This window comes from Oncorhynchus clarkii, chromosome 5 (assembly GCF_045791955.1).
Source record: "Oncorhynchus clarkii lewisi isolate Uvic-CL-2024 chromosome 5, UVic_Ocla_1.0, whole genome shotgun sequence".
In the NCBI taxonomy this organism is placed as follows: domain Eukaryota; kingdom Metazoa; phylum Chordata; class Actinopteri; order Salmoniformes; family Salmonidae; genus Oncorhynchus; species Oncorhynchus clarkii.
The window spans coordinates 93,528,646-93,553,170 of record NC_092151.1 but is presented as its reverse complement, the minus strand read 5'-3'; the positions used below and the strand labels follow the sequence as shown (position 1 = coordinate 93,553,170).

The window sequence follows — 24,525 nt, the reverse complement described above, 5'->3', positions numbered from 1 at the left end:
CATTATAATACAGCAGCATACTGTAACACGTCAGTGGAGACAGATACCACATTATAATACAGCATACTGTAACACGTCAGTGGAGACAGATACCACATTATAATACAGCAGCATACTGTAACACGTCAGAGGAGACAGATACCACATTATACAACAGCAGCATACTGTAACACGTCAGAGGAGACAGATACCACATTATAATACAGCAGCATGCTGTAACACGTCAGTGGAGACAGATACCACATTACAATACAGCATACTGTAACACGTCAGTGGAGACAGATACCACATTATAATACAGCAGCATACTGTAACACGTCAGTGGAGACAGATACCACATTATAATACAGCAGCATACTGTAACACGTCAGTGGAGACAGATACCACATTATAATACAGCAGCATGCTGTAACACGTCAGTGGAGACAGATACCACATTATAATACAGCAGCATACTGTAACACGTCAGTGGAGACAGATACCACATTATAATACAGCAGCATACTGTAACACGTCAGTGGAGACAGATACCACATTATAATACAGCAGCATGCTGTAACACGTCAGTGGAGACAGATACCACATAATACAGCAGCATACTGTAACACGTCAGTGGAGACAGATACCACATTATAATACAGCATACTGTAACACGTCAGTGGTGACAGACACCACATTATACAGTAGCATACTGTAACACGTCAGTGGAGACAGATACCACATTATAATACAGCAGCATACTGTAACATGTCAGTGGAGACATACGACATTATAATACAGCAGCATACTGTAACACGTCAGAGGAGACAGATACCACATTATAATACAGCAGCATACTGTAACACGTCAGAGGAGACAGATACCACATTATAATACAGCAGCATACTGTAACACGTCAGAGGAGACAGATACCACATTATAATACAGCATACTGTAACACGTCAGTGGTGACAGATACCACATTATACAGTAGCATACTGTAACACGTCAGTGGAGACAGATACCACATTATAATACAGCAGCATACTGTAACATGTCAGTGGAGACATACGACATTATAATACAGCAGCATACTGTAACACGTCAGTGGAGACATACGACATTATAATACAGCAGCATACTGTAACACGTCAGAGGAGACATACGACATTATAATACAGCAGCATACTGTAACACGTCAGAGGAGACAGATACCACATTATAATACAGCATACTGTAACACGTCAGAGGAGACAGATACCACATTATAATACAGCAGCATACTGTAACACGTCAGTGGAGACATACGACATTATAATACAGCAGCATACTGTAACACGTCAGAGGAGACAGATACCACATTATAATACAGCAGCATACTGTAACATGTCAGTGGAGACATACGACATTATAATACAGCAGCATACTGTAACACGTCAGTGGAGACATACAACATTATAATACAGCAGCATACTGTAACACGTCAGAGGAGACAGATACCACATTATAATACAGCAGCATACTGTAACACGTCAGTGGAGACAGATACCACATTATAATACAGCAGCATACTGTAACACGTCAGTGGAGACAGATACCACATTATAATACAGCAGCATACTGTAACACGTCAGAGGAGACAGATACCACATTATAATACAGCATACTGTAGTCTAAACACTGCTGGCTAACAGGTAAAGAAGGAATCCTTTGTGAGCCCTCCCTTATTCCCAGTCCCAAATGGCACCCTATTCCCCATATAGTGCACTACTTTTCACCAGGTACTACATAGGGAATAGAGGGCCATTTGAGAGTAACCCTCAGAGCGTGTGGTTAACCGCTGGTGAATACTGGAGCATTGAGGCGAGACGCAAACCAATGAGACATCAAAACAGAGGACGCCTTGAACAAAATCAGATGGACATGAAAGTACCAAAGCTACAATCTGGGATTTGAGTTTCAGCCCAACGGCAGAAACAACATTTAAAATATACAGGTAACTGCTGTTGGGTATTTTGATATGCAGTAAATAGTGTGTCTTAATAGGGTGTTGGGCCACCACGGGGCGCCAGAACAGCTTCAACACACCGTGGCATAGTTCCTACAAGAGTCTGGATCTCTATTGGAGGGATACCGACACCATTCTTCCACAAGAAATTAACATCATTTAGTGTTTTGTAGACGGTGGTGGAAAACGCTGTCTCGGGTACCCCTCCAGAACCTTCCATAAGAGTTCAACTGGGTTGAGTTATGGTGACAGACACACGGTGCGGTGCGTGGGTCAGCTGTTTGTTTCCCCGCGACTGCTAATAAAACCATCCGTAACCACCTGACTATATGTGACAGTGTAAATCTGAGTCCTGCACCCGCTAATATAGAACAAGCTAGTCAGAGATGGCAGAACGATTCTTTAACAAGGGGGTGCAGGATCCTTCTTTTGTTGTTGCTCAATTTTAGATTAGTTTCTGCTTATAATTTCCAACATTTTGCTAAGCTATAAGTCTCTAATTAGATACACAAAGCATCTCTTCTGTCATTACTTGTTGTCCTAGAAGACTAAATAAACACTTGCTCACCAGAATAATGTCATCAATCGATGGAATGAATGCTTCCAATCTACTTGACATCAGTCGAAGTTCTCTGTAACAGATCCTTCATTCGCAGGAGCAAATACGTCTAGGGACCACCGGGGACAAAACGCAATAACCCCCCCCCCCCCCCCCCCCCCCCCCCCCGCAATCAGTTTGACCGGCTGTAGGTAGTAGAAATCTGTGAAAACGGCACAGCATGTTTGTGATAATATTTCAGTTGGGCTTGAATGATGCTGATAGAGGTAACACCTCTCTGCAGGCTGTCCCCTAACTGTGCATTCACGTGTTCTCAAGATGCTGAAAGAAATAAAATCCTATTTCTCCACTCCTGTTCGTGAGTCAAAATGTACTTTATTTTTTTGTGGAAAAGAAATGCTGGAGTAATTGTGCAGGAGTTAATATTAAGGCTAGGTTAAAGACCTACAGTCAGTGTCCAGATTTTTTTTTGCCATTCAACCCATCTGAACAGTAAGCTACAGTTCCCTTGAGATAACACAGGCCTATTTGAAGTCACTGTCTTGTGACTCACAGCCAGCACCCCCGGCACAGCCAGCACAGCTATCATCCTCTTTCTTTTCCTGTTCTGGTCCCCCCTTCCCTTTATTTTCAACTTTCCATTTCACAGCTTTTCTCTTATTTAACTCAACTTTGACATCATTGTCCTTTTTGTCTCAGTGGATCCCAAAACGTTTACATTTTTTTGCGATTGGTGTGTAGACTATTCGGTGTGTTAAACGTTTTGCTCTATAGCTTAAGCTGGCAAAAGCGTACGTGACAACAAAACCTCAAATTGATACATTAATGGATTATTTTTAATCAAATCTAATTTTATTTGTGACAAGCGCCGAATACAACCGGTGTAGACCTTACAGTGAAATGATTACCACCTACATGCTCTTTACCAACAAATGCAGTTAAGAAAAATAACTGTTAAGTATTCTTTCTTCAACCCACCACCCACCCACCCTTCATCCACACAATATTTCATGACCTTAAACCCCAACTGTCCCGCGGATATAACCATCACTATCACACACCCTTTAAACACTCTATGCTCCTTTCAGACCAAATCAAATCAAATGTATTTATATAGCCCTTCGTACATCAGCTGATATCTCAAAGTGCTGTACAGAAACCCAGCCTAAAACCCCAAAACAGCAAGCAATGCAGGTGTAGAAGCACGGTGGCTAGGAAAAACTCCCTAGAAAGGCCCAAACCTAGGAAGAAACCTAGACCCCTCTTTCAAAGTCACCGAGATCTCTTCTTCTAGCTAAAACAATGGGCAACTGTGGATTTTTATACATGACCCTAAGCATGATGGGATGTTAACGGCTTAATTAACTCAGGAACCACACCTGTGTGGAAGCACCTGCTTTCAATATAGTTTGTGTCCCGATTTTACTCGTGTTTCCTTTATTTTGGCAGTTAAATGAATGATGAGCCTTATTGGTTAAAAAAAAAATATCCCAGGGTGCACCTTTAAAACATCAGTATGAAATTGGGTTGAGATACTCCAGTCCAGGACAAGCTAAACTAAGCTAAGCCCGAGGGATTCGTGAAGAAACTCTTCAACGTGTCACGCATGCTAGCGCATATCCCTCCCATCCTATATGTCAATCTAAACATTTTAAGCCCACTTCATATGGAAAAGTGAAACACGCTTAATGAACCTCAAATCACATGATGCCTACAGGCGACAGTGAGATCAGGATTGGTATGTGCCTTTATCATATCAAAAGATTATTTGTTGCATAAATAGATGAGTTAAAACAGCTGAAGAGACATGTTTGTGTTTCCAGCTCCAGCAGTGCAATGCAATGTTTAACAGCACAACACTATCTAAAACGGCACAATACTATCTAACAGCACAATACTATCTAAGAAAGTCGTGAAGAGGGCACGACAACGCCTTTCCCCCCTCAGGAGACTGAAAAGATATCAACAGCTGCACCGTCGAGAGCCTCCTGACTGGCTGCATCACCGCCTGATATGACGACTGCTCAGCATCTGACCGTAAGGCGCTACAGAGGGTAATACGTACAGCCCAGTACATCACTGGGACCAAGCTTCCTGCCATCCAGGACCTTTGTACCAGGCAGTGTCAGAGGAAGGCCCAAAGAATTGTCAAAGACTCCAGTCACCCTAGTTATAGACTGCTCTCTCTGCTACCGCAAGGCATGCGGTACAGGAGCTCCGAGTCTAGAACCAAAAGGATCCTCAACAGCTTCTACCCCCCAAGCCATAAAACTGCTGAACAGCTAATCAAATGGCTACCCCAACTATTTACATTGACCCCCCCCCCCCCCTCTTTACACTGCTGCTACTCTCCGTTTATCCATGCAGTCACTTTACCCCTGTCCAACATGTACCCGCGCACCTCGACTCAGTACAGGTACCACTTGAATATAGCCTCATTATTGTTATTTTAGGGTGTTATTTCTTTTACTTTAGTTTATTTAGTAAATCTTTTCTTAACTATATTTTCTTTAGAACTGCGTTGTTGGTTAAAGGGCTTGTAGTAAGGAAGCATTTCACTGTTGTATTTGGAGCATGTGACAAATATTTGTTATTTAATTTTTTAAAACAGCACAATACTAACTAACAGGACAATACTGGACACAAATAAAACAAAACAATTAGAAGAAACAAGAAATATCAGAATAAGATATGTTAGTGTCAGGTCATATATTTTTATATAATAAATAACTATAAAATATAATTAACTATAACATATAATGAAACTATAACATATAATTAACTATAACATATAATGAAACTATAACATATAATGAAACTATAACATATAATGAAACTATAACATATAATGAAACTATAACATATAATGTACTATAAAATGTAATGTACTATAAAATGTAATGTACTATAAAATGTAATGTAAGTATAAAATGTAATGTAACTATAAAATGTAATGTAACTATAAAATATAATGTAACTATAAAATATAATGTAACTATAAAATATTAGGTTTTATAGCACACCATCAGTACCATCTTTACATGTTTTCTGAGATAAACCTGTTACAGGGAGCAGACATTTGCCTTGTATTTCTACAGTCTTCAGACCAGAGAGATGGCACAACGTTTTGCTGCCACCTAGTGGCTAAACTGAGAACAGCACCAAACTACGTTAAACATCAACCACCCGTGCGTGTCTGATCAGTAGATCTGTGACGATTAATTGTCATGAAAATAACCACAGATTTCATAATTGTCATTTTTGTTGAAACATGTTTTGAGCTTGTATTGCATCTTTGGCTACGGCCTAACGAATACAACACAGCTCTGGAGACAACCGTTGGCTCTACGGCCTAACGAATACAACACAGCTCTGGAGACAACCGTTGGCTCTACGGTCCAACGAATACAACACAGCTCTGGAGACAACCGTTGGCTCTACGGCCTAACGAATACAACACAGCTCTGGAGACAACCGTTGGCTCTACGGCCTAACGAATACAACACAGCTCTGGAGACAACCGTTGGCTCTACGGCCTAACGAATACAACACAGCTCTGGAGACAACCGTTGGCTCTACGGTCCAACGAATACAACACAGCTCTGGAGACAACCGTTGGCTCTACGGCCTAACAAATACAACACAGCTCTGGAGACAACCGTTGGCTCTACGGTCTAACGAATACAACACAGCTCTGGAGACAACCGTTGGCTCTACGGCCTAACGAATACAACACAGCTCTGGAGACAACCGTTGGCTCTACGGCCTAACGAATACAACACAGGTCTGGAGACAACCGTTGGCTCTACAGCCTAACGAATACAACACAGCTCTGGAGACAACCGTTGGCTCTACGGTCTAACGAATACAACACAGCTCTGGAGACAACCGTTGGCTCTACGGCCTAACGAATACAACACAGCTCTGGAGACAACCGTTGGCTCTACGGTCTAACGAATACAACACAGCTCTGGAGACAACCGTTGGCTCTACGGTCCAACGAATACAACACAGCTCTGGAGACAACCGTTGGCTCTACGGTCTAACGAATACAACACAGCTCTGGAGACAACCGTTGGCTCTACGGCCTAACGAATACAACACAGGTCTGGAGACAACCGTTAGCTCTACGGCCTAACGAATACAACACAGCTCTGGAGACAACCGTTGGCTCTACGAACTAACAAATACAACACAGCTCTGGAGACAACCGTTGGCTCTACGGTCTAACGAATACAACACAGCTCTGGAGACAACCGTTGGCTCTACGGTCTAACGAATACAACACAGCTCTGGAGACAACCGTTGGCTCTACGAACTAACAAATACAACACAGCTCTGGAGACAACCGTTGGCTCTACGGTCTAACGAATTCAACACAGCTCTGGTGACAACCGTTGGCTCTACGGTCCAACAAATACAACACAGCTCTGGAGACAACCGTTGGCTCTACGGTCTAACGAATACAACACAGCTCTGGAGACAACCGTTGGCTCTACGGTCTAACGAATTCAACACAGCTCTGGAGACAACCGTTGGCTCTACAAACTAACAAATACAACACAGCTCTGGAGACAACCGTTGGCTTTACGGTCTAACGAATACAACACAGCTCTGGAGACAACCGTTGGCTCTACGGTCTAACGAATACAACACAGCTCTGGAGACAACCGTTGGCTCTACGGTCTAGCGAATACAACACAGCTCTGGAGACAACCGTTGGCTCTACGGTCTAACAAATACAACACAGCTCTGGAGACAACCGTTGGCTCTACGGCCTAACGAATACAACACAGCTCTGGAGACAACCGTTGGCTCTACGGCCTAACGAATACAACACAGCTCTGGAGACAACCGTTGGCTCTACGGCCTAACGAATACAACACAGGTCTGGAGACAACCGTTGGCTCTACGGTCTAACGAATTCAACACAGCTCTGGAGACAACCGTTGGCTCTACGAACTAACAAATACAACACAGCTCTGGAGACAACCGTTGGCTTTACGAACTAACAAATACAACACAGCTCTGGAGACAACCGTTGGCTCTACGGTCTAACGAATACAACACAGCTCTGGAGACAACCGTTGGCTCTACGGTCTAGCGAATACAACACAGCTCTGGAGACAACCGTTGGCTCTACGGTCTAACAAATACAACACAGCTCTGGAGACAACCGTTGGCTCTACGGCCTAACGAATACAACACAGCTCTGGAGACAACCGTTGGCTCTACGGCCTAACGAATACAACACAGCTCTGGAGACAACCGTTGGCTCTACGGCCTAACGAATACAACACAGCTCTGGAGACAACCGTTGGCTCTACGGCCTAACGAATACAACACAGCTCTGGAGACAACCGTTGGCTCTACGGCCTAACGAATACAACACAGCTCTGGTGACAACCGTTGGCTCTACGGCCTAACGAATACAACACAGGTCTGGAGACAACCGTTGGCTCTACGGCCTAACGAATACAACACAGCTCTGGAGACAACCGTTGGCTCTACGGCCTAACGAATACAACACAGCTCTGGAGACAACAAACTCAAAAACAAAATGGTTTAAGCGCTTGGAACGTTTGGAAACAAAGCTTTTCCTCCAGACTGCTGCTCTGCTCGTAAAATATTGACACATTTGACCCTTTTCATGTCAACATTTTAAACTGATATTAGGTAAACTATATAAGCACTTTAAAAACAAAAAAGTTACATACCCTCTTCAAATAAATGTAATATGACGATTATGACAAAGAAGACATTTATTTGACGGTCATTGTCCTTAACTGTCCGTTACCAGATTACAGGATAATGGTGCCACAGTAGATCTCACTGTGAGGAAAGGCACTGCAACGTCGCCAATGAGAGTATGTTTCGATGAAATTAATTTTACTGGAAGGAGTATTGTTGCACTTTTATGAGGACTGAAGCCAACTCCGGCAATATGGATGGATTAGCTAAACACTATAGATGATTAAAAACAAACAAACAGTGATAATAAACATGAGGATGAATGAATCCGTTAGAAGTAGAAGTTATGAATAGGGCCTCTGTTTCAGAACAATAAAAATGTCACATGACAGATTTGATCCTGAATTTTTAAGCCTTCTCCAGAAATTAACATTACACCAAAAAATAAAAGTAATTGTGTTTGAGGATGGTGCTGGACCATCTGTCATAAAACAAACATTTACAATTTTTTTTTTTTTTTAAGGGGACAGTTTGATGAAAAAGCTTTAAATAAAACGTAAAGTTCACATCATGTGACATGACAAAATACAGGGAGACTAGTGCAGTGGATGGGCCCTGGTAAGACTGGACTAGTGCAGAGAGGATGGGCCCCTGGTAAGACTGGACTAGTGCAGAGAGGATGGGCCCCTGGTAAGACTGGACTAGTGCAGTGGGGATGGGCCCACGGTAAGACTGGACTAGTGCAGTGGGGATGGGCCCCTGGTAAGACTGGACTAGTGCAGAGGATGGGCCCCTGGTAAGACTGGACTAGTGCAGAGGGGATGGGCCCACGGTAAGACTGGACTAGTGCAGAGGATGGGCCCCTGGTAAGACTGGACTAGTGCAGTGGGGATGGGCCCACGGTAAGACTGGACTAGTGCAGTGGGGATGGACTAGTGCAGTGGGGATGGGCCCACGACTAGTAAGACTGGACTAGTGCAGTGGGGATGGGCCCACGGTAAGACTGGACTAGTGCAGTGGATGGGCCCACGGTAAGACTGGACTACATGTGACTGAACTTACTTCTGGTTTCATGGACGGGGGCTTCAGGGTTTGGGAAGGTGGCGGCAGCAAGCTGGAGAACGGGTGCAGTGCCAGGGTGATGGTCTGATGGTGAGAGGACAGGGGGGGTGTGGAGGGAGGGCGAGAGAGAGAGAGAGAAAGAGAGTGAGAGAGGTGATTAAGGGTTGGGTAAATGACAGGTGTGGGATGGTACCATTAAACACATCAAAGCAGATTAGAGGACACAGCCACCTGCAGTAGGAGGAGGAAGAATGCTTCATGAAGTGCTTTGAGAGACTAGTCAAGGACCATATCACCTCCACCCTACCTGACACCCTAGACCCACTTCAATTTGCTTACCGCCCAAATAGGTCCACAGACGATGCAATCTCCATCACACTGCCCTATCCCATCTGGACAAGAGGAATACCTATGTAAGAATGCTGTTCATTGACTACAGCTCAGCATTCAACACTATAGTACCCTACAAACTCGTCATTAAGATCGAGACCCCGCCCTGTGCAACTGGGTCCTGGACTTCCTGACGGGCCACCCCCAGATGGTGAGGGTAGGTAACAACATCTCCACCCCGCTGATCTGCAACACTGGGGCCCCACAAGGGTGCGTTCTGAGCCCTCTCCTGTACTCCCTGTTCACCCATGACTGCGTGGCCACACACGCCTCCAACTCAATCATCAAATTTGCAGACGACACTACAGTGATAGGCTTGATTACCAACAACGAAGAGGTGGCCTACAGGGAGGAGGTGAGGGCCCTCGGAGTGTGGTGTCAGGAAAATAACCTCACACTCAACGTCAACAAAACCACCCTATCCACATCGATGGGACGGTAGTGGAGAGGGTAGTAAGTTTTAAGTTCCTCGGCGAACACATCACAGACAAACTGAATTGGTCCACCCACACAGACAGCATCGTGAAGAAGGCACAGCAGCGCCTTTTCAACCTCAGGAGGCTAAAGAAATTTGTCTGGTCACCAAAAACACTCCTGTCAGGCAGAATCATCGCCTGGTACGGCAACTGCACCGCCCACAACCGCAAGGCTCTCCAGAGGGTAGTGAGGTCTGCACAACGCATCACCGGGGGCAAACTACCTGCCCTCCAGGACACCAACATCACCCGATGTCACAGGAAGGCCATAAAGATCATCAAGGACAACAACCACCCGAGCCACTGCCTGTTCACCCCGCTATCATCCAGAAGGCGAGGTCAGTACAGGTGCATCAAAGCAGGGACCGAGAGACTGAAAAACAGCTTCTATCTCAAGGCCATCAGACTGTTAAACAGCCATCACTAACATTGAGTGGCTGCTGCCAACATACGGACTCAACTCCAGACACTAATGACATTAATGATGGAAATTGATGTAAAAAATGTTGCACTAGCGACTTTAAACTATGCCACTTTGTTTACATACCCTACATTACTCATCTCATATGTATATACTGTACTCGATACCATCTACTGCATCTTGCCTATGCCGTTCTGTACCATCACTAATTCATATATCTTTATGTACATATTCTTTATATAAGGCAGTAGGAGGAGGACACAGCCCCAGCACCCTGCAGTAGGAGAAGGACATAGCCCCATCACCCTGCAGTAGGAGGAGGACAAAGCCCCATCACCCTGCAGTAGGAGGAGGACACAGCCCCATCACCCTGCAGTAGGAGGAGGACACAGCCCCATCACCCTGCAGTAGGAGGAGGACACAGCCCCATCACCCTGCAGTAGGAGGAGACAGCCCCATCACCCTGCAGTAGGAGGAGGAGACAGCCCCATCACCATGCAGTAGGAGGAGGAGACAGCCCCATCACCATGCAGTAGGAGGAGGAGACAGCCCCATCACCATGCAGTAGGAGGAGGAGACAGCCCCATCACCATGCAGTAGGAGGGGGACACAGCCCCATCACCCTGCAGTAGGAGGGGGACACAGCCCCATCACCCTGCTGTAGGAGGGGGACACAGCCCCGTCACCCTGCAGTAGGAGGGGGACACAGCCCCGTCACCCTGCAGTAGGAGGGGGACACAGCCCCGTCACCCTGCAGTAGGAGGGGGACACAGCCCCGTCACCCTGCAGTAGGAGGGGGACACAGCCCCGTCACCCTGCAGTAGGAGGGGGACACAGCCCCGTCACCCTGCAGTAGGAGGGGGACACAGCCCCGTCACCCTGCAGTAGGAGGGGGACACAGCCCCGTCACCCTGCAGTAGGAGGGGGACACAGCCCCGTCACCCTGCAGTAGGAGGGGGACACAGCCCCGTCACCCTGCAGTAGGAGGGGGACACAGCCCCGTCACCCTGCAGTAGGAGGGGGACACAGCCCCGTCACCCTGCAGTAGGAGGGGGACACAGCCCCGTCACCCTGCAGTAGGAGGGGGACACAGCCCCGTCACCCTGCAGTAGGAGGGGGACACAGCCCCGTCACCCTGCAGTAGGAGGGGGACACAGCCCCGTCACCCTGCAGTAGGAGGGGGACACAGCCCCGTCACCCTGCAGTAGGAGGGGGACACAGCCCCGTCACCCTGCAGTAGGAGGGGGACACGGCCCCGTCACCCTGCAGTAGGAGGAGGACACGGCCCCGTCACCCTGCAGTAGGAGGGGGACACAGCCCCGTCACCCTGCAGTAGGAGGGGGACACAGCCCCGTCACCCTGCAGTAGGAGGGGGACACAGCCCCGTCACCCTGCAGTAGGAGGAGGACACAGCCCCGTCACCCTGCAGTAGGAGGGGGACACAGCCCCGTCACCCTGCAGTAGGAGGGGGACACAGCCCCGTCACCCTGCAGTAGGAGGGGGACACAGCCCCGTCACCCTGCAGTAGGAGGGGGACACAGCCCCGTCACCCTGCAGTAGGAGGGGGACACAGCCCCGTCACCCTGCAGTAGGAGGGGGACACAGCCCCGTCACCCTGCAGTAGGAGGGGGACACAGCCCCGTCACCCTGCAGTAGGAGGGGGACACAGCCCCGTCACCCTGCAGTAGGAGGGGGACACAGCCCCAACACCCTGCAGTAGGAGGAGGACACAGCACCAACATCCTGCAGTAGGAGGACACAACCCCGACAACCTGCAGTAGGAGGACACAGCCACTAGATGGCCACAGTGTACACCCTCTTACACAGATTCATGTACACACCACTGAGTAAAATGCATGATGAATCAGACTTCCGTATTGGCCATTTGTGTTTATACAGGACATCCCGCCCCAACCTACCGTCAACCAAATCATGTCAATAAAGAGCTATATATACGGAGCAATCCACACAGTTACAACATTTGGGAGGTGCACGGCAATGCGGTACCAACTAAATCTGACCTCTGCATGCCTCCGGAGGCTACTCCATAAGGAGCTTTCAGATCAAGCATAAAATTGGTTTTTAAACAGTCATCACAATGAATGGAAATGTTTGGTGGCATGAATGGAATAAGACAAAAACAATGCTGATACAGCCTTATTCTAAAATGGATTAAAAATATATACATTCTCAATCTCCACACAATACACCATAATGACAAAGCAAAAACAGGTTTTTAAAAATGTTAGCCAACTTATTACAAATAAAAACTGAAATCTCATATTTACATAAGTATTCAGACCCTTTACTCAGTACTTTGCTGAAGCACCTTTGGAAGCGATTACAGCCTCGAGTCTTCTTGGGTATGACGCTACAAGCTTGGCACACCTGTATTTGGGGAGTTTCTCCCATTCTTCTCTGCAGATTCCCTCAAGCTCTGTCAGGTTGGATGGGGAGTGTCGCTGCACAGCTATTTTTTGGTCTTTCCAGAAATGTCTGATTGGGTTCAAGTCCGGGCTCCGGTTGGGCCACTCAAGGACATTGAGACTTATCCCGAAGCCACTCCTGAGTTGTCTTGGCTGTGTGTTTAGGGTCATTGTCCTGTTGGAAGGTGAACCTTCTCCCCAGTCTGAGGTCCTGAGCAGGTTTTCATCAAGGATCTCTGTACTTTGCTCTGTTCATCTTTCCCTCGATCCTGACGAGTCAACCAGTTTCTGCCTCTGAAAAACATCCCCATAGCATGAGGCTGCCACCACCATGCTTCACCGTAAGAATGTTGACAGGTTTCCTCCAAACCTGACTTTTGGCATTCAGGCCAAAGAGTTCAATTTTGCTTTCATCAGACAAGATAATCTTGTTTTCTCATGGTCTGAGAGTCCTTAAGGTGCCTTTTGGCAAACTCCAAGTGGGCTATCATGTGTCTTTTACTGAGTAGTGGCTTTCCTTCTACCCACTCTACCATAAAGGCCTGATTGGTGGAGTGCTACAGAGATGGTTGTCCTTCTGGAAGGTTCTCCCATCTCCTTAACAGCCTCTACCCCCAAGCCATAAGACTGCTGAACAAATAATCAAATGGCCACCCAGAGTATTTGCATTGACACCCCTCCCCTTTGTTTTGTACACTGCTGCTACTCGCTGTTTACTGTCTATGCACAGTCACTTTACCCCAACCTCCATGTAAGAATTACCTCGACTAACCTGTACCCCTGCACATTGACTCTACCAGTACCACTGTATATAGCCTCGTTATTTTGTTATGTAAATAACGTGTTACTTTATTAGATTTTTTTACTTTATTTAGTAAATATTTTCTTAACTCTATTTCTTGAAGTGCATTGTTGGTTAAAGGCTTGTAAGTAGAGGTCGACCGATTAATCAGAATGGCCGATTAATTAGGGCCGATTTCAAGTTTTCATAACAATCGGAAATCGGTATTTTTGGGCGCCGGTTTGCAGATTAAAAAAATATATATATATATTTTATTTATACCTTTACTTAACTAGGCAAGTCAGTGTAACCGAAGTGAAATGGCTAGCTAGTTAGCGCGCGCTAATAGCGTTTCAAACATCACTCGCTCTGAGCCTTCTAGTAGTTGTTCCCCTTGCTCTGCATAGGTAACGCTGCTTCGATGGTGGCTGTTGTCGTTGTGTTGCTGGTTCGAGCCCAGGTAGGAGCGAGGAGAGAGACGGAAGCTATACTGTTACACTGGCAATACTAAAGTACCTATAAGAACATCCAATAGTCAAAGGTTAATGAAATACAAACGGTATAGAGAGAAATAGTCCTATAATTCCTATAACAACTACAACCTAAAACTTCTTACCTGGGAATATTGAAGACTCCTGTTAAAAGGAACCACCAGCTTTCATATGTTCTCATGTTCTGAGCAAGGAACTGAAACGTTAGCTTTCTTACATGGCACATATTGCACTTTTACTTTCTTCTCCAACACTTTGTTTTTGCATTATTTTAACCAAATTGAACATGTTTCATTATTTATTTGAGGCTAAATTGATTTTATTGATGTATTATTTTACGTTAAAATAAGTGTTCATTCAATATTGTAGTAATTGTCATTATTAAAAAATTGCCAGATTAATCGGCATCGGCTTTTTAGGTCCTCCAATAATCGGTATCGGTGTTGAAAAATCATAGTCGGTCGACCTCTACTTGTAAGTAAGCATTTCACGGTAAGGTTATGTTCAGCGCATGTGACAAATAACATTTGATTTGATCTAAACAGAGGAAATCTGAAGCTCTGTCAGAGTGACCATCAGGTTTCTTGGTCACCTTCCTGACCAAGGCCCTTCTTCGCGATTGCTCAGTTTGCTCGGGCGGCCAGCTCTAGGAGGAGTCTTTCTAGAAAGCGTAATGGAGGGAAGCTCATCCTAGACTCATTGTGGAGAAGAAACGTCAGTTGGCCAGAGCGATGTGGATCGGTCGCCAGGCAAGAAAATGGTAGCCATATTGGTCAGGGAGAAATCCAAACCAGTCTAATTGGAATGAATGGCAGTAGAGGCATAATCCTGTGACATATCAGGAATTGTAACCTAAAATAGTGTCTTATAATTATAAATACAGTTCCTATGGATTTTATACAAATGTTCTGTATAAATAGCCTCTAAAATATTTGTAAACAGACCATAAATGTAAAAAACAAACGAGTGCTGTTATATGATACAATATCAGTACGTGTTGCTTTTACAAATTGTAAAAGTCCTATCATCAACTGATGTCAGCCAGTGTCTGGCTGTAGACTGACTGCATTGATGAATGCAATGTTGGCATATTGGCAGTTAATTTGAATTTTTTTTTTAAATATTAAATAATTCCTCTAAAACTGGCTGGCTAACTAGCTAACAAACGTACAAATACAGTCTTCAAATTCACTGTTTTACACAATATCTTATCACAGCACTGGCAAACCATGGTTGACCAACTCCCTGACCAAAATGGCTGACTATTCTCACCATAAGAAGGTTCCATTCTAGTATTCTAACTCCATGGTTCTAATCTCATCATGGTGCTGGCATCAGAAGGTGGGTGTGTATCCAACAAATGACACAGATCCTATCGTTAAACATAAAGAGAGTGTTTGTGACCGTCAGCATAAGAAAATAACGTGCATTACTTTGGTAATGGGGGTAAGAGTGAAAAGAGACAGGACTTTAAGAACGTCACACAGCAAACAGACGCTGGGGACTCACTCTAAACTATTGGCTGGATCAGGACATTGTCAGAACCGGTTAGTTACAGCACCTTGCAAGTTGAATACGATAAGATGTTCTTGGATAGGTTATTTAGATGGGGGGGTCTAGGAAGTGTCTTACTGTTTCTGTGTGTGTGTGTGTGTGTGTGTGTGTGTGTGTGTGTGTGTGTTTCTGTGTGTGTGTGTGTGTGTTTCTGTGTGTGTGTGTTTCTGTGTTTCTGTGTGTGTGTGTGTGTGTGTGTTTCTGTGTGTTTCTGTGTGTGTGTGTGTGTGTGTGTGTTTCTGTGTGTGTGTGTGTCTGTGTGTGTGTGTGTGTGTGTGTGTGTGTGTGTGTGTGTGTGTGTGTGTGTGTGTGTGTGTCTCTCTCTTACTGGTGACAGCACTGGCGTTGTTGGGTGTGTCAGCTCTCAGGTACTGGGTGGTCTGGGTGGACGGCTGGGACAGGCCCTGGGAACTGACACTGTCTGAAACACTGGAACACAGAGGAGGGGAGAGGGATGAGAACATGAACTCATGATGAATGTGAGGAAGGAGGTACGACGAAGACGCCAACTTCACAACAATTCTCTTACATCATTATCAAGTAATTTTCGGGCGCTCCTATTGGCCTCCTGGCCAGGTACCCTATGACATCATCCTGAAGGAGCCTGTTCTGTCCTGCTAGGCCTCAAACCAGACAGACTTAACAGATAGAGAACCCATCCCTGCTGTACAACCCATCACAAAGAAATCCTCTTCAGGATCTTCCTATTTACAATAAAAGGAGGGTCTGTCCGTTCACATCTCACCAACAGCAGACTGATTCAATCAAACCAAGCCTGATAAACAGCATTAAAGCAACTCAATTTATCTCAAATATTGCATTAGATAGATTCCTGGTTGGCTGTGAGAGCATGTGAGAATTTGTTCTGGAGAGCGAGAGAGACAGAGAGAGAGAGACCGAGAGACACAGAGACAGAGACAGAGAGAGAGAGACCGAGAGACAGAGACAGAGAGACAGAGAGCGAGCGAGAGAGCACAAGAGAAACACGCATCAACAATGACCTGAGATAACACTGAGACTTATATGAAATCTACCAAGATGGAGTTAGTGGTAGGAATCTAAAAGTAGCGAACCTGAATTTTTTTTATTTTTTATTCAGACCACATCCTATACTCACATAGCATCCGAGTAGGAATGGAGATCTAGGATCAGATAGTGCTGTTTATACAAGTGATCAGCACTGAGACCTTTTGTTAATAGAAGGTCTTCCTGGTACATCTTCATAACCAATGTACAGGGTTTCAACTTGTTCTAATCCATCCAAGCACATATCTACGGAGATGTTAAAAGCTGTGCTGGCTTCATGACGCGCTGTGTGCGGACATCAATATGCTTACTTACTTAACCACTGGCCTCCCGGGTGGCTAAGTGGTTATGGGCGCTGTACTGCAGCGCCAGCTGTGCCACCAGAGACTCTGGGTTCGCGCCCAGCGTCTGTCGTAACCGGCCGCGACCGGGCGACGCACAATTGGCCTAGCGTCGTCCGGGTTAGCGAGGGCAAGTCATATTAGCATCCCGTGCTAGTTGATGATAATCCTAGTCATATTAGCAGCTCATGCTATTTGATGATAATCCTAGTCATATTAGCATCCCAATACAGAGGGCACTGTGAATGGAGATCAGTTGAAGTGAGAAGGTTAGGGGAACACCGGATGAATAGGAGGTACCCAGTCTAAAAAGGACAGCACACTGTCAACAGCACACAATACAACATCACTGATCCTCCTTAGAGGCCCCCCAGGTACTGACCTGTTGTCCAGTTCTACTCTCTTCATGCTGTGTAGATGCATAACAGCCAAGACAATGGCCACCAGGAAGATGACAGCACAGCACACCCCAACACTGATATAGAACACCCTGGTAGAGGTGGTAGGAATGGACACTCCATCTGGAGGAGAGAGCGGGATAGAGGTCAGAGGTTAGAGAGAGAGAGAGAGAGAGAGAGACAGCACAAAACACCCCAACATTGGTATATGTAAATCACGTTACACAATCTGGCAGTCCGAACAGATAAAATGTGGCTTTGGCAGATGACAGGAGAACGCTACCTGCCCGAATGCATAGTCCCAACTGTAAAGTTTGGTGGAGCAGGATTAATGGTATGGGGCTGTTTTTCAGTGAAGGGAAATCTTAATGCTACAGTAAACAATGAGATTCTAGACAATTCCGTGCATCCAACCTTTTGACAACAGTTTGGGGAAGGCCCTTTCCTGTTTCAGCATGACAATGTCCCATGCACGTCGACTGCAAGCCAGGTTTAATCCCCCAACATCAGTGCCCGACCTCACTAATGCTTTTGTGGCTGAATGGAAGCAAGTCCCCGCAGCAATGTTCCAACATTAGTGGAAAACCTTCCCAGAAAAGTGGAGGCTGTTATAGCAGCAAAGGGGGGGGGGGGACCAACTCCATATTAATGGATTTGAGTTGGGATATCTGTCCTGCAAATACTTCAGATCAGAGACAAAAACAACAAAAATCACACTGCACTCGTTAGCATTCTCTAGGGGATTTTACATTTACTTGTTAGCATTGCTAACATTCAGATTACAATAGGCACAGTTGGGGTTTGAAAATAGCGCCTCGTGTTCAGTGTCGGTATTATCAAATATCCCGGTATGGCACAAAGTCTGTATGAAGGTATGACAATCTGGATACTGTCCAAGTCTAATGGAGTTCTAAATAGCAATGCTTCTGACCCAAGCTGGTCTCAGTCCCTCTCTCAGTCTAAGCTCATCTCTCTGTCTGAAAGCTCTCCTCTCATCCCTGTGCCTTTTAAAAGCTTTTCTGAGATGCCTCAGGTCCAGGCCCACCCAAGCAGAAGAAGGCAAGTACCAAGTACTAAGTACCAGGACAGCTAATGGCTGCTGGTCACTGAGGCAGCAACAGCACACGGTTCACTATAATAGTCCTGAATAAACCCCATGGAGAGGTGACTGGAGAGAGGGAGAGGTGACTGGAGAGAGGGAGAGGTGACTGGAGAGGTGGAGGGGGGGTTGAGAGGGGGGAATCAGAGAGTTTCAAAGGATAAAACCCATCTCCCTCTAGGTCTAGTATTATACTGCCTTGCTGTACTGCCTTGCTGAGGCAGAGGCTATAACAGAGATGATTGGAGATGTAAACGAGGGGGGGAGCCTTATTGAACTGCATGGCTGTATACACGGAGAGCCTTATTGAACTGCATGGCTGTATACACGGAGAGCCTTATTGAACTGCATGGCTGTATACACGGAGAGCCTTATTGAACTGCATGGCTGTATACACGGAGAGCCTTATTGAACTGCATGGCTGTATACACGGAGAGCCTTATTGAACTGCATGGCTGTATACACGGAGAGCCTTATTGAACTGCATGGCTGTATACACGGAGAGCCTTATTGAACTGCATGGCTGTATACACGGAGAGCCTTATTGAACTGCATGGCTGTATACACGGAGAGCCTTATTGAACTGCATGGCTGTATACACGGAGAGCCTTATTGAACTGCATGGCTGTATACACGGAGAGCCTTATTGAACTGCATGGCTGTATACACGGAGAGCCTTATTGAACTGCATGGCTGTATACACGGAGAGCCTTATTGAACTGCATGGCTGTATACACGGAGAGCCTTATTGAACTGCATGGCTGTATACACGGAGAGCCTTATTGAACTGCATGGCTGTATACACGGAGAGCCTTATTGAACTGCATGGCTGTATACACGGAGAGCCTTATTGAACTGCATGGCTGTATACACGGAGAGCCTTATTGAACTGCATGGCTGTATACATGGAGAGCCTTATTGAACTGCATGGATGTATACATGGAGAGCCTTATTGAACTGCATGGCTGTATACATGGAGAGCCTTATTGAACTGCATGGCTAAATACATGGAGGTGGAGAGAGCCTTATTGAACTGCATGGTTGAATACGGAGAGCCTTATTGAACTGCATGGCTGTATACATGGAGGTGGAGGAGAGCCTTATTGAACTGCATGGCTGAATACATGGAGAGCCTTAATGAACTGCATGGCTGAATACATGGAGATGGAGAGCCTTATTGAACTGCATGGCTGAATACATGGAGAGCCTTATTGAGCTACATGGTTGAATACATGGAGGTGGAGGGGAGCCTTATTGAACTGCATGGCTGAATACATGGAGGTGGAGGAGAGCCTTATTGAACTGCATGGCTGAATACATGGAGGTGGAGAGCCTTATTGAACTGCATGGCTGAATACATGGAGAGCCTTATTGAACTGCATGGCTGAATACATGGAGATGGAGGAGAGCCTTATTGAACTGCATGGCTGAATACATGGAGGAGAGCCTTATTGAGCTACATGGTTGAATACATGGAGGTGAAGGGGAGCCTTATTGAACTGCATGGCTGAATACATGGAGGAGAGCCTTATTGAGCTACATGGTTGAATACATGGAGGTGGAGGGGAGCCTTATTGAACTGCATGGCTGAATACATGGAGAGCCTTATTGAACTGCATGACTGTATACATGGAGAGCCTTATTGAACTGCATGGCTGAATACATGGAGGTGGAGGAGAGCCTTATTGAGCTGTGTACATGGAGATCCTACAACTCATTGTGTTCCATTAAGCTCTGTGGTTGTATACTGCCACTTAGTCTGAGCCTATCCGCTGTAACATTCTAGTCTAGTTTAGGGGACAGGATATAGGATGTATGGCTATATGGAGCTGGTTTAGGGGACAGGATATAGGATGTATGGCTATACGGAGCTGGTTTAGGGGACAGGATATAGGATGTATGGCTATACGGAGCTGGTTTAGGGGACAGGATATAGGATATGGATTGGCCTACTTACTCTCCGGCCTCTGAATGGTCTTGTTGTTGGAGACCGGTGTAATCTTCGGATCAGAATCAATTCCTGTTAGAGACACAGAGGAGGAAGAACGGTTTAGAGCAGGAAGCAAAATGAAGATCAGTAGCGGGACATTAAGGGGATTGGTAGACCGATGTATACAAGGCTGGAGCCACACAGATTTCACAAACTAAGCATTTACCAAGATGTGATACAACTTAGAAATAGCCAGCTGCTTAACAGTCCTGGACAGACACCATTTTTACAACACGGAATATGAGGCAGAGAGAGGCACAAAACCACTACCCTCCTCAGGTGGCTGATTTGACTCGTGTTTAAAATAAGCCGTAGCGGGCATAGAGTTATTAGATTTATTGTCCGTTTCCTCTCAGCAAAGCATATGACAAGCAGGGTGTGTGTGTGTGTGTGTGTGTGTGTGTGTGTGTGTAATTATCTAGTGTGGTTGAAAATAGCAGCAGCAGAACTTAAGACAAACACCTTTCCATCAACATAATGCTTTCTGAAAGTACTGAAACCCCTGGACTTTATCCACATTTTGTTACATTAAAGCCTTATTCAAAAAACGGATTAAATAAATAAAAAAAATACTCAGAAATCTACACACAATACTCCATAATGACAAAGTGAAAACAGGTTTAGACGTTTTAGCAAATGTATTAAATATAAAATCAGAAATACCTTATTTACATAAGTATTCAGACCCTTTGCTATGAGACTCGAAATTGAGCTCAGGTGCATCCTGTTTCCATCTATCATCCCTCAGATGTTTCTACAACTTGATTGGAGTCCACCTTCGGTAAATTCAACTGATTGAACATGATTTGCAAAGGCACACACCTGTCTATATAAGGTCCCACAGTTGACAGTGCATGTCAGAGCAAAAACCAAGCCATGAGGTCGAAGGAACTGTCCGTAGAGCTCAGAGACTGGATTGTGTCGAGGCACAGATTTGGGGAAGGGTACCAAAACATGCCTGCAGCATTGAAGTTCCCCAAGAACACAGTGGCCTCCATCATTCTTAAATATAAGAAGTTTGGACACAGCAAGACTCTTCCTAGAGCTGGCCGCCCAGGAGAACTGAGCAATCGGGGGAGAAGGGCCTTGGTCAGGGAGGTGACCAAGACCCAATGGTCACTTTGACAGAGCTCTGGAGTTCCTCTGTGGAGATGGGAGAACATTACAGAAGAACAACCATCTCTGCAGCACTCCACCAATCAGGCATTCATGGTAGAGTGGCCAGACCGCAACCACTCCTCAGTAAAAAGCACCAATCAGGACTTCATGGTAGAGTGGCCAGACCGCAACCACTCCTCAGTAAAAAGCACCAATCAGGCCTTCATTGTAGAGTGGCCAGACCGCAACCACTCCTCAGTAAAAAGCACCAATCAGGCCTTCATGGTAGAGTGGCCAGACCGCAACCACTCCTCAGTAAAAAGCACCAATCAGGCCTTCATTGTAGAGTGGCCAGACCGCAACCACTCCTCAGTAAAAAGCACCAATCAGGCCTTCATTGTAGAGTGGCCAGACCACAACCACTCCTCAGTAAAAAGCACCAATCAGGCCTTCATGGTAGAGTGGCCAGACCGCAACCACTCCTCCGTAAAAAGGCACATGACAACCTTTTAAACAGGATTCTCTGGTCTGATGAAACCAAGACTGAACTCTTTGGCCTGAAGGCCAAGCATTATATCTGGAGGAAACCTGGCACCATCCCTACAGTGAAGCACGGTGGTGGCAGCAACAAGCCGTGGGGATGTTTTTCAGCGGCAGGGACTGGGAGACTAGTCAGGATTGAGGAAAAGATGAACAGAGCAAAGTACAGAGAGATACTTGACGGCAGAGTTCCTCTGTTCAGTGTCTGTACTTTTGCCCATCTTAATCTTTTCTTTTTATTGGCCAGTTTGAGATACAGATTTTTTCTTTGCAACTCTGCCTAGAAGGCCAGCATCCCAGAGTCGCCTCTTCACTGTTGACGTTGAGACTGGACAGAGGAACTCTGCCTAGAAGGCCAGCATCCCAGAGTCGCCTCTTCACTGTTGACGTTGAGACTGGACAGAGGAACTCTGCCTAGAAGGCCAGCATCCCAGAGTCGCCTCTTCACTGTTGACGTTGAGACTGGACAGAGGAACTCTGCCTAGAGGGCCAGCATCCCAGAGTCGCCTCTTCACTGTTGACGTTGAGACTGGACAGAGGAACTCTGCCTAGAAGGCCAGCATCCCAGAGTCGCCTCTTCACTGTTGACGTTGAGACTGGACAGAGGAACTCTGCCTAGAAGGCCAGCATCCCAGAGTCGCCTCTTCACTGTTGACGTTGAGACTGGACAGAGGAACTCTGCCTAGAAGGCCAGCATCCCAGAGTCGCCTCTTCACTGTTGACGTTGAGACTGGACAGAGGAACTCTGCCTAGAAGGCCAGCATCCCAGAGTCGCCTCTTCACTGTTGACGTTGAGACTGGACAGAGGAACTCTGCCTAGAAGGCCAGCATCCCAGAGTCGCCTCTTCACTGTTGACGTTGAGACTGGTGTTTTGCTGGTACTATTTAATGAAGCTGCCAGTTGAGGACTTGTGAGGCGTCTGCTTCTCAAACTAGACTCTAATGTACTTGTCCTCTTGCTCAGTTGTGCACCGGGGCCTCCCACTCCTCTTTCTATTCTGGTTAAAGCCCGTTTGCGCTGTTCTGTGAAGGGAGTAGTACACAGCGTTGTGCGAGATCTTCAGTTTCTTGACAATTTCTCGCATGGAATAGCCTTCATTTCTCAGAACAAGAATAGACTGACGAGTTTCAGAAGACAGTTGATTGTTTCTGGCTATTTTGAGCCTGTAATCGAACCCACAAATGCTGATGCTCCAGATACTCAACTAGTGTAAAGGCCAGTTTTATTGCTTCTTTAATCAACACAACAGTTTTCAGCTGTGCTAACATAATTGCAGCACGGGCTGCTACTATGACTAGGATTATCATCAACTAGCTAGGGCTGCTACTATGACTAGGATTATCATCAACTAGCACGGGCTGCTACTATGACTAGGATTATCATCAACTAGCACGGGATGCTAGGTGTTCCAGCATCGCCACAGACGGTGTTCCAGCATCGCCACAGACGGTGATCCAGCATCGCCACAGACGGTGATCCAGCGTCGCCACAGACAAACAGTGTTCCAGCATCGCCACAGACAAACAGTGTTCCAGCATCGCCACAGACAAAGTGTTCCAGCATCGCCACAGACAAACAGTGTTCCAGCATCGCCACAGACAAACAGTGTTCCAGCATCGCCACAGACAAACAGTGTTCCAGCATCGCCACAGACACAAACGGTGTTACAGAATCAGAGGGAGCACACGTTGGAGGGGGAGATGGAGACAGTTTGATGGTTTAAGGTAGAAAAACAATTGTTTATAATAATTATTAATTTACACTACTGCTATTGTGTATATATTTACCTAAAAAAATACAATAGAATTAATTAATTTGAACAATTACAACTGTTATTTTATTCACGGTCTTCACCCATAATCGTCAATGACACGGTTATACTGTTCAGGCCCTGACTGACAGGAAGAGGAGTCTTACGTTTGTAGCACATTTTCCTCCTCTTGAAGTTGAGGACTGTGAAGTTGTTCGAGTGGCTGGTGAGGTTGAGCTGTACCGTCAGGACCGCCTCTCCATCTACCTTCCCTGAGCAGAACAGGTCCACTCTGAACACTACACACACACAGAGAGAGAAACACAGATTGACAGAGAGAGAGCCAACACAGCGACAGACAGAGAGAGATTACACTGGGTTCCCCTGTGTTCCTACTGCAGGCTTTATTAGGGACCCTACTGCAGGCTTTATTAGGGACCCTAC

General features: G+C 46.0%; 1 protein-coding gene across 4 annotated transcripts in view; it reads right to left on the bottom strand.

Moving 5' to 3' along the window:
- Positions 1-24,525, bottom strand: part of LOC139409576 (tyrosine-protein kinase RYK-like) — a 102,411-nt gene that overhangs the window by 42,466 nt on the left and 35,420 nt on the right. For 2 of the 4 annotated variants that reach the window (XM_071154939.1, XM_071154938.1), the window contains exons 4-8: positions 24,249-24,380; positions 20,660-20,722; positions 17,588-17,726; positions 16,167-16,267; positions 9,300-9,383 (exon numbers count right to left, since the gene is read on the bottom strand). In XM_071154939.1, the coding sequence (XP_071011040.1) occupies positions 9,300-9,383; positions 16,167-16,267; positions 17,588-17,726; positions 20,660-20,722; positions 24,249-24,380 (519 nt within the window). The remainder of the gene's footprint in view (positions 1-9,299; positions 9,384-16,166; positions 16,268-17,587; positions 17,727-20,659; positions 20,723-24,248; positions 24,381-24,525) is intronic. The other 2 variants (XM_071154941.1, XM_071154940.1) reach the window with 1 other exon arrangement.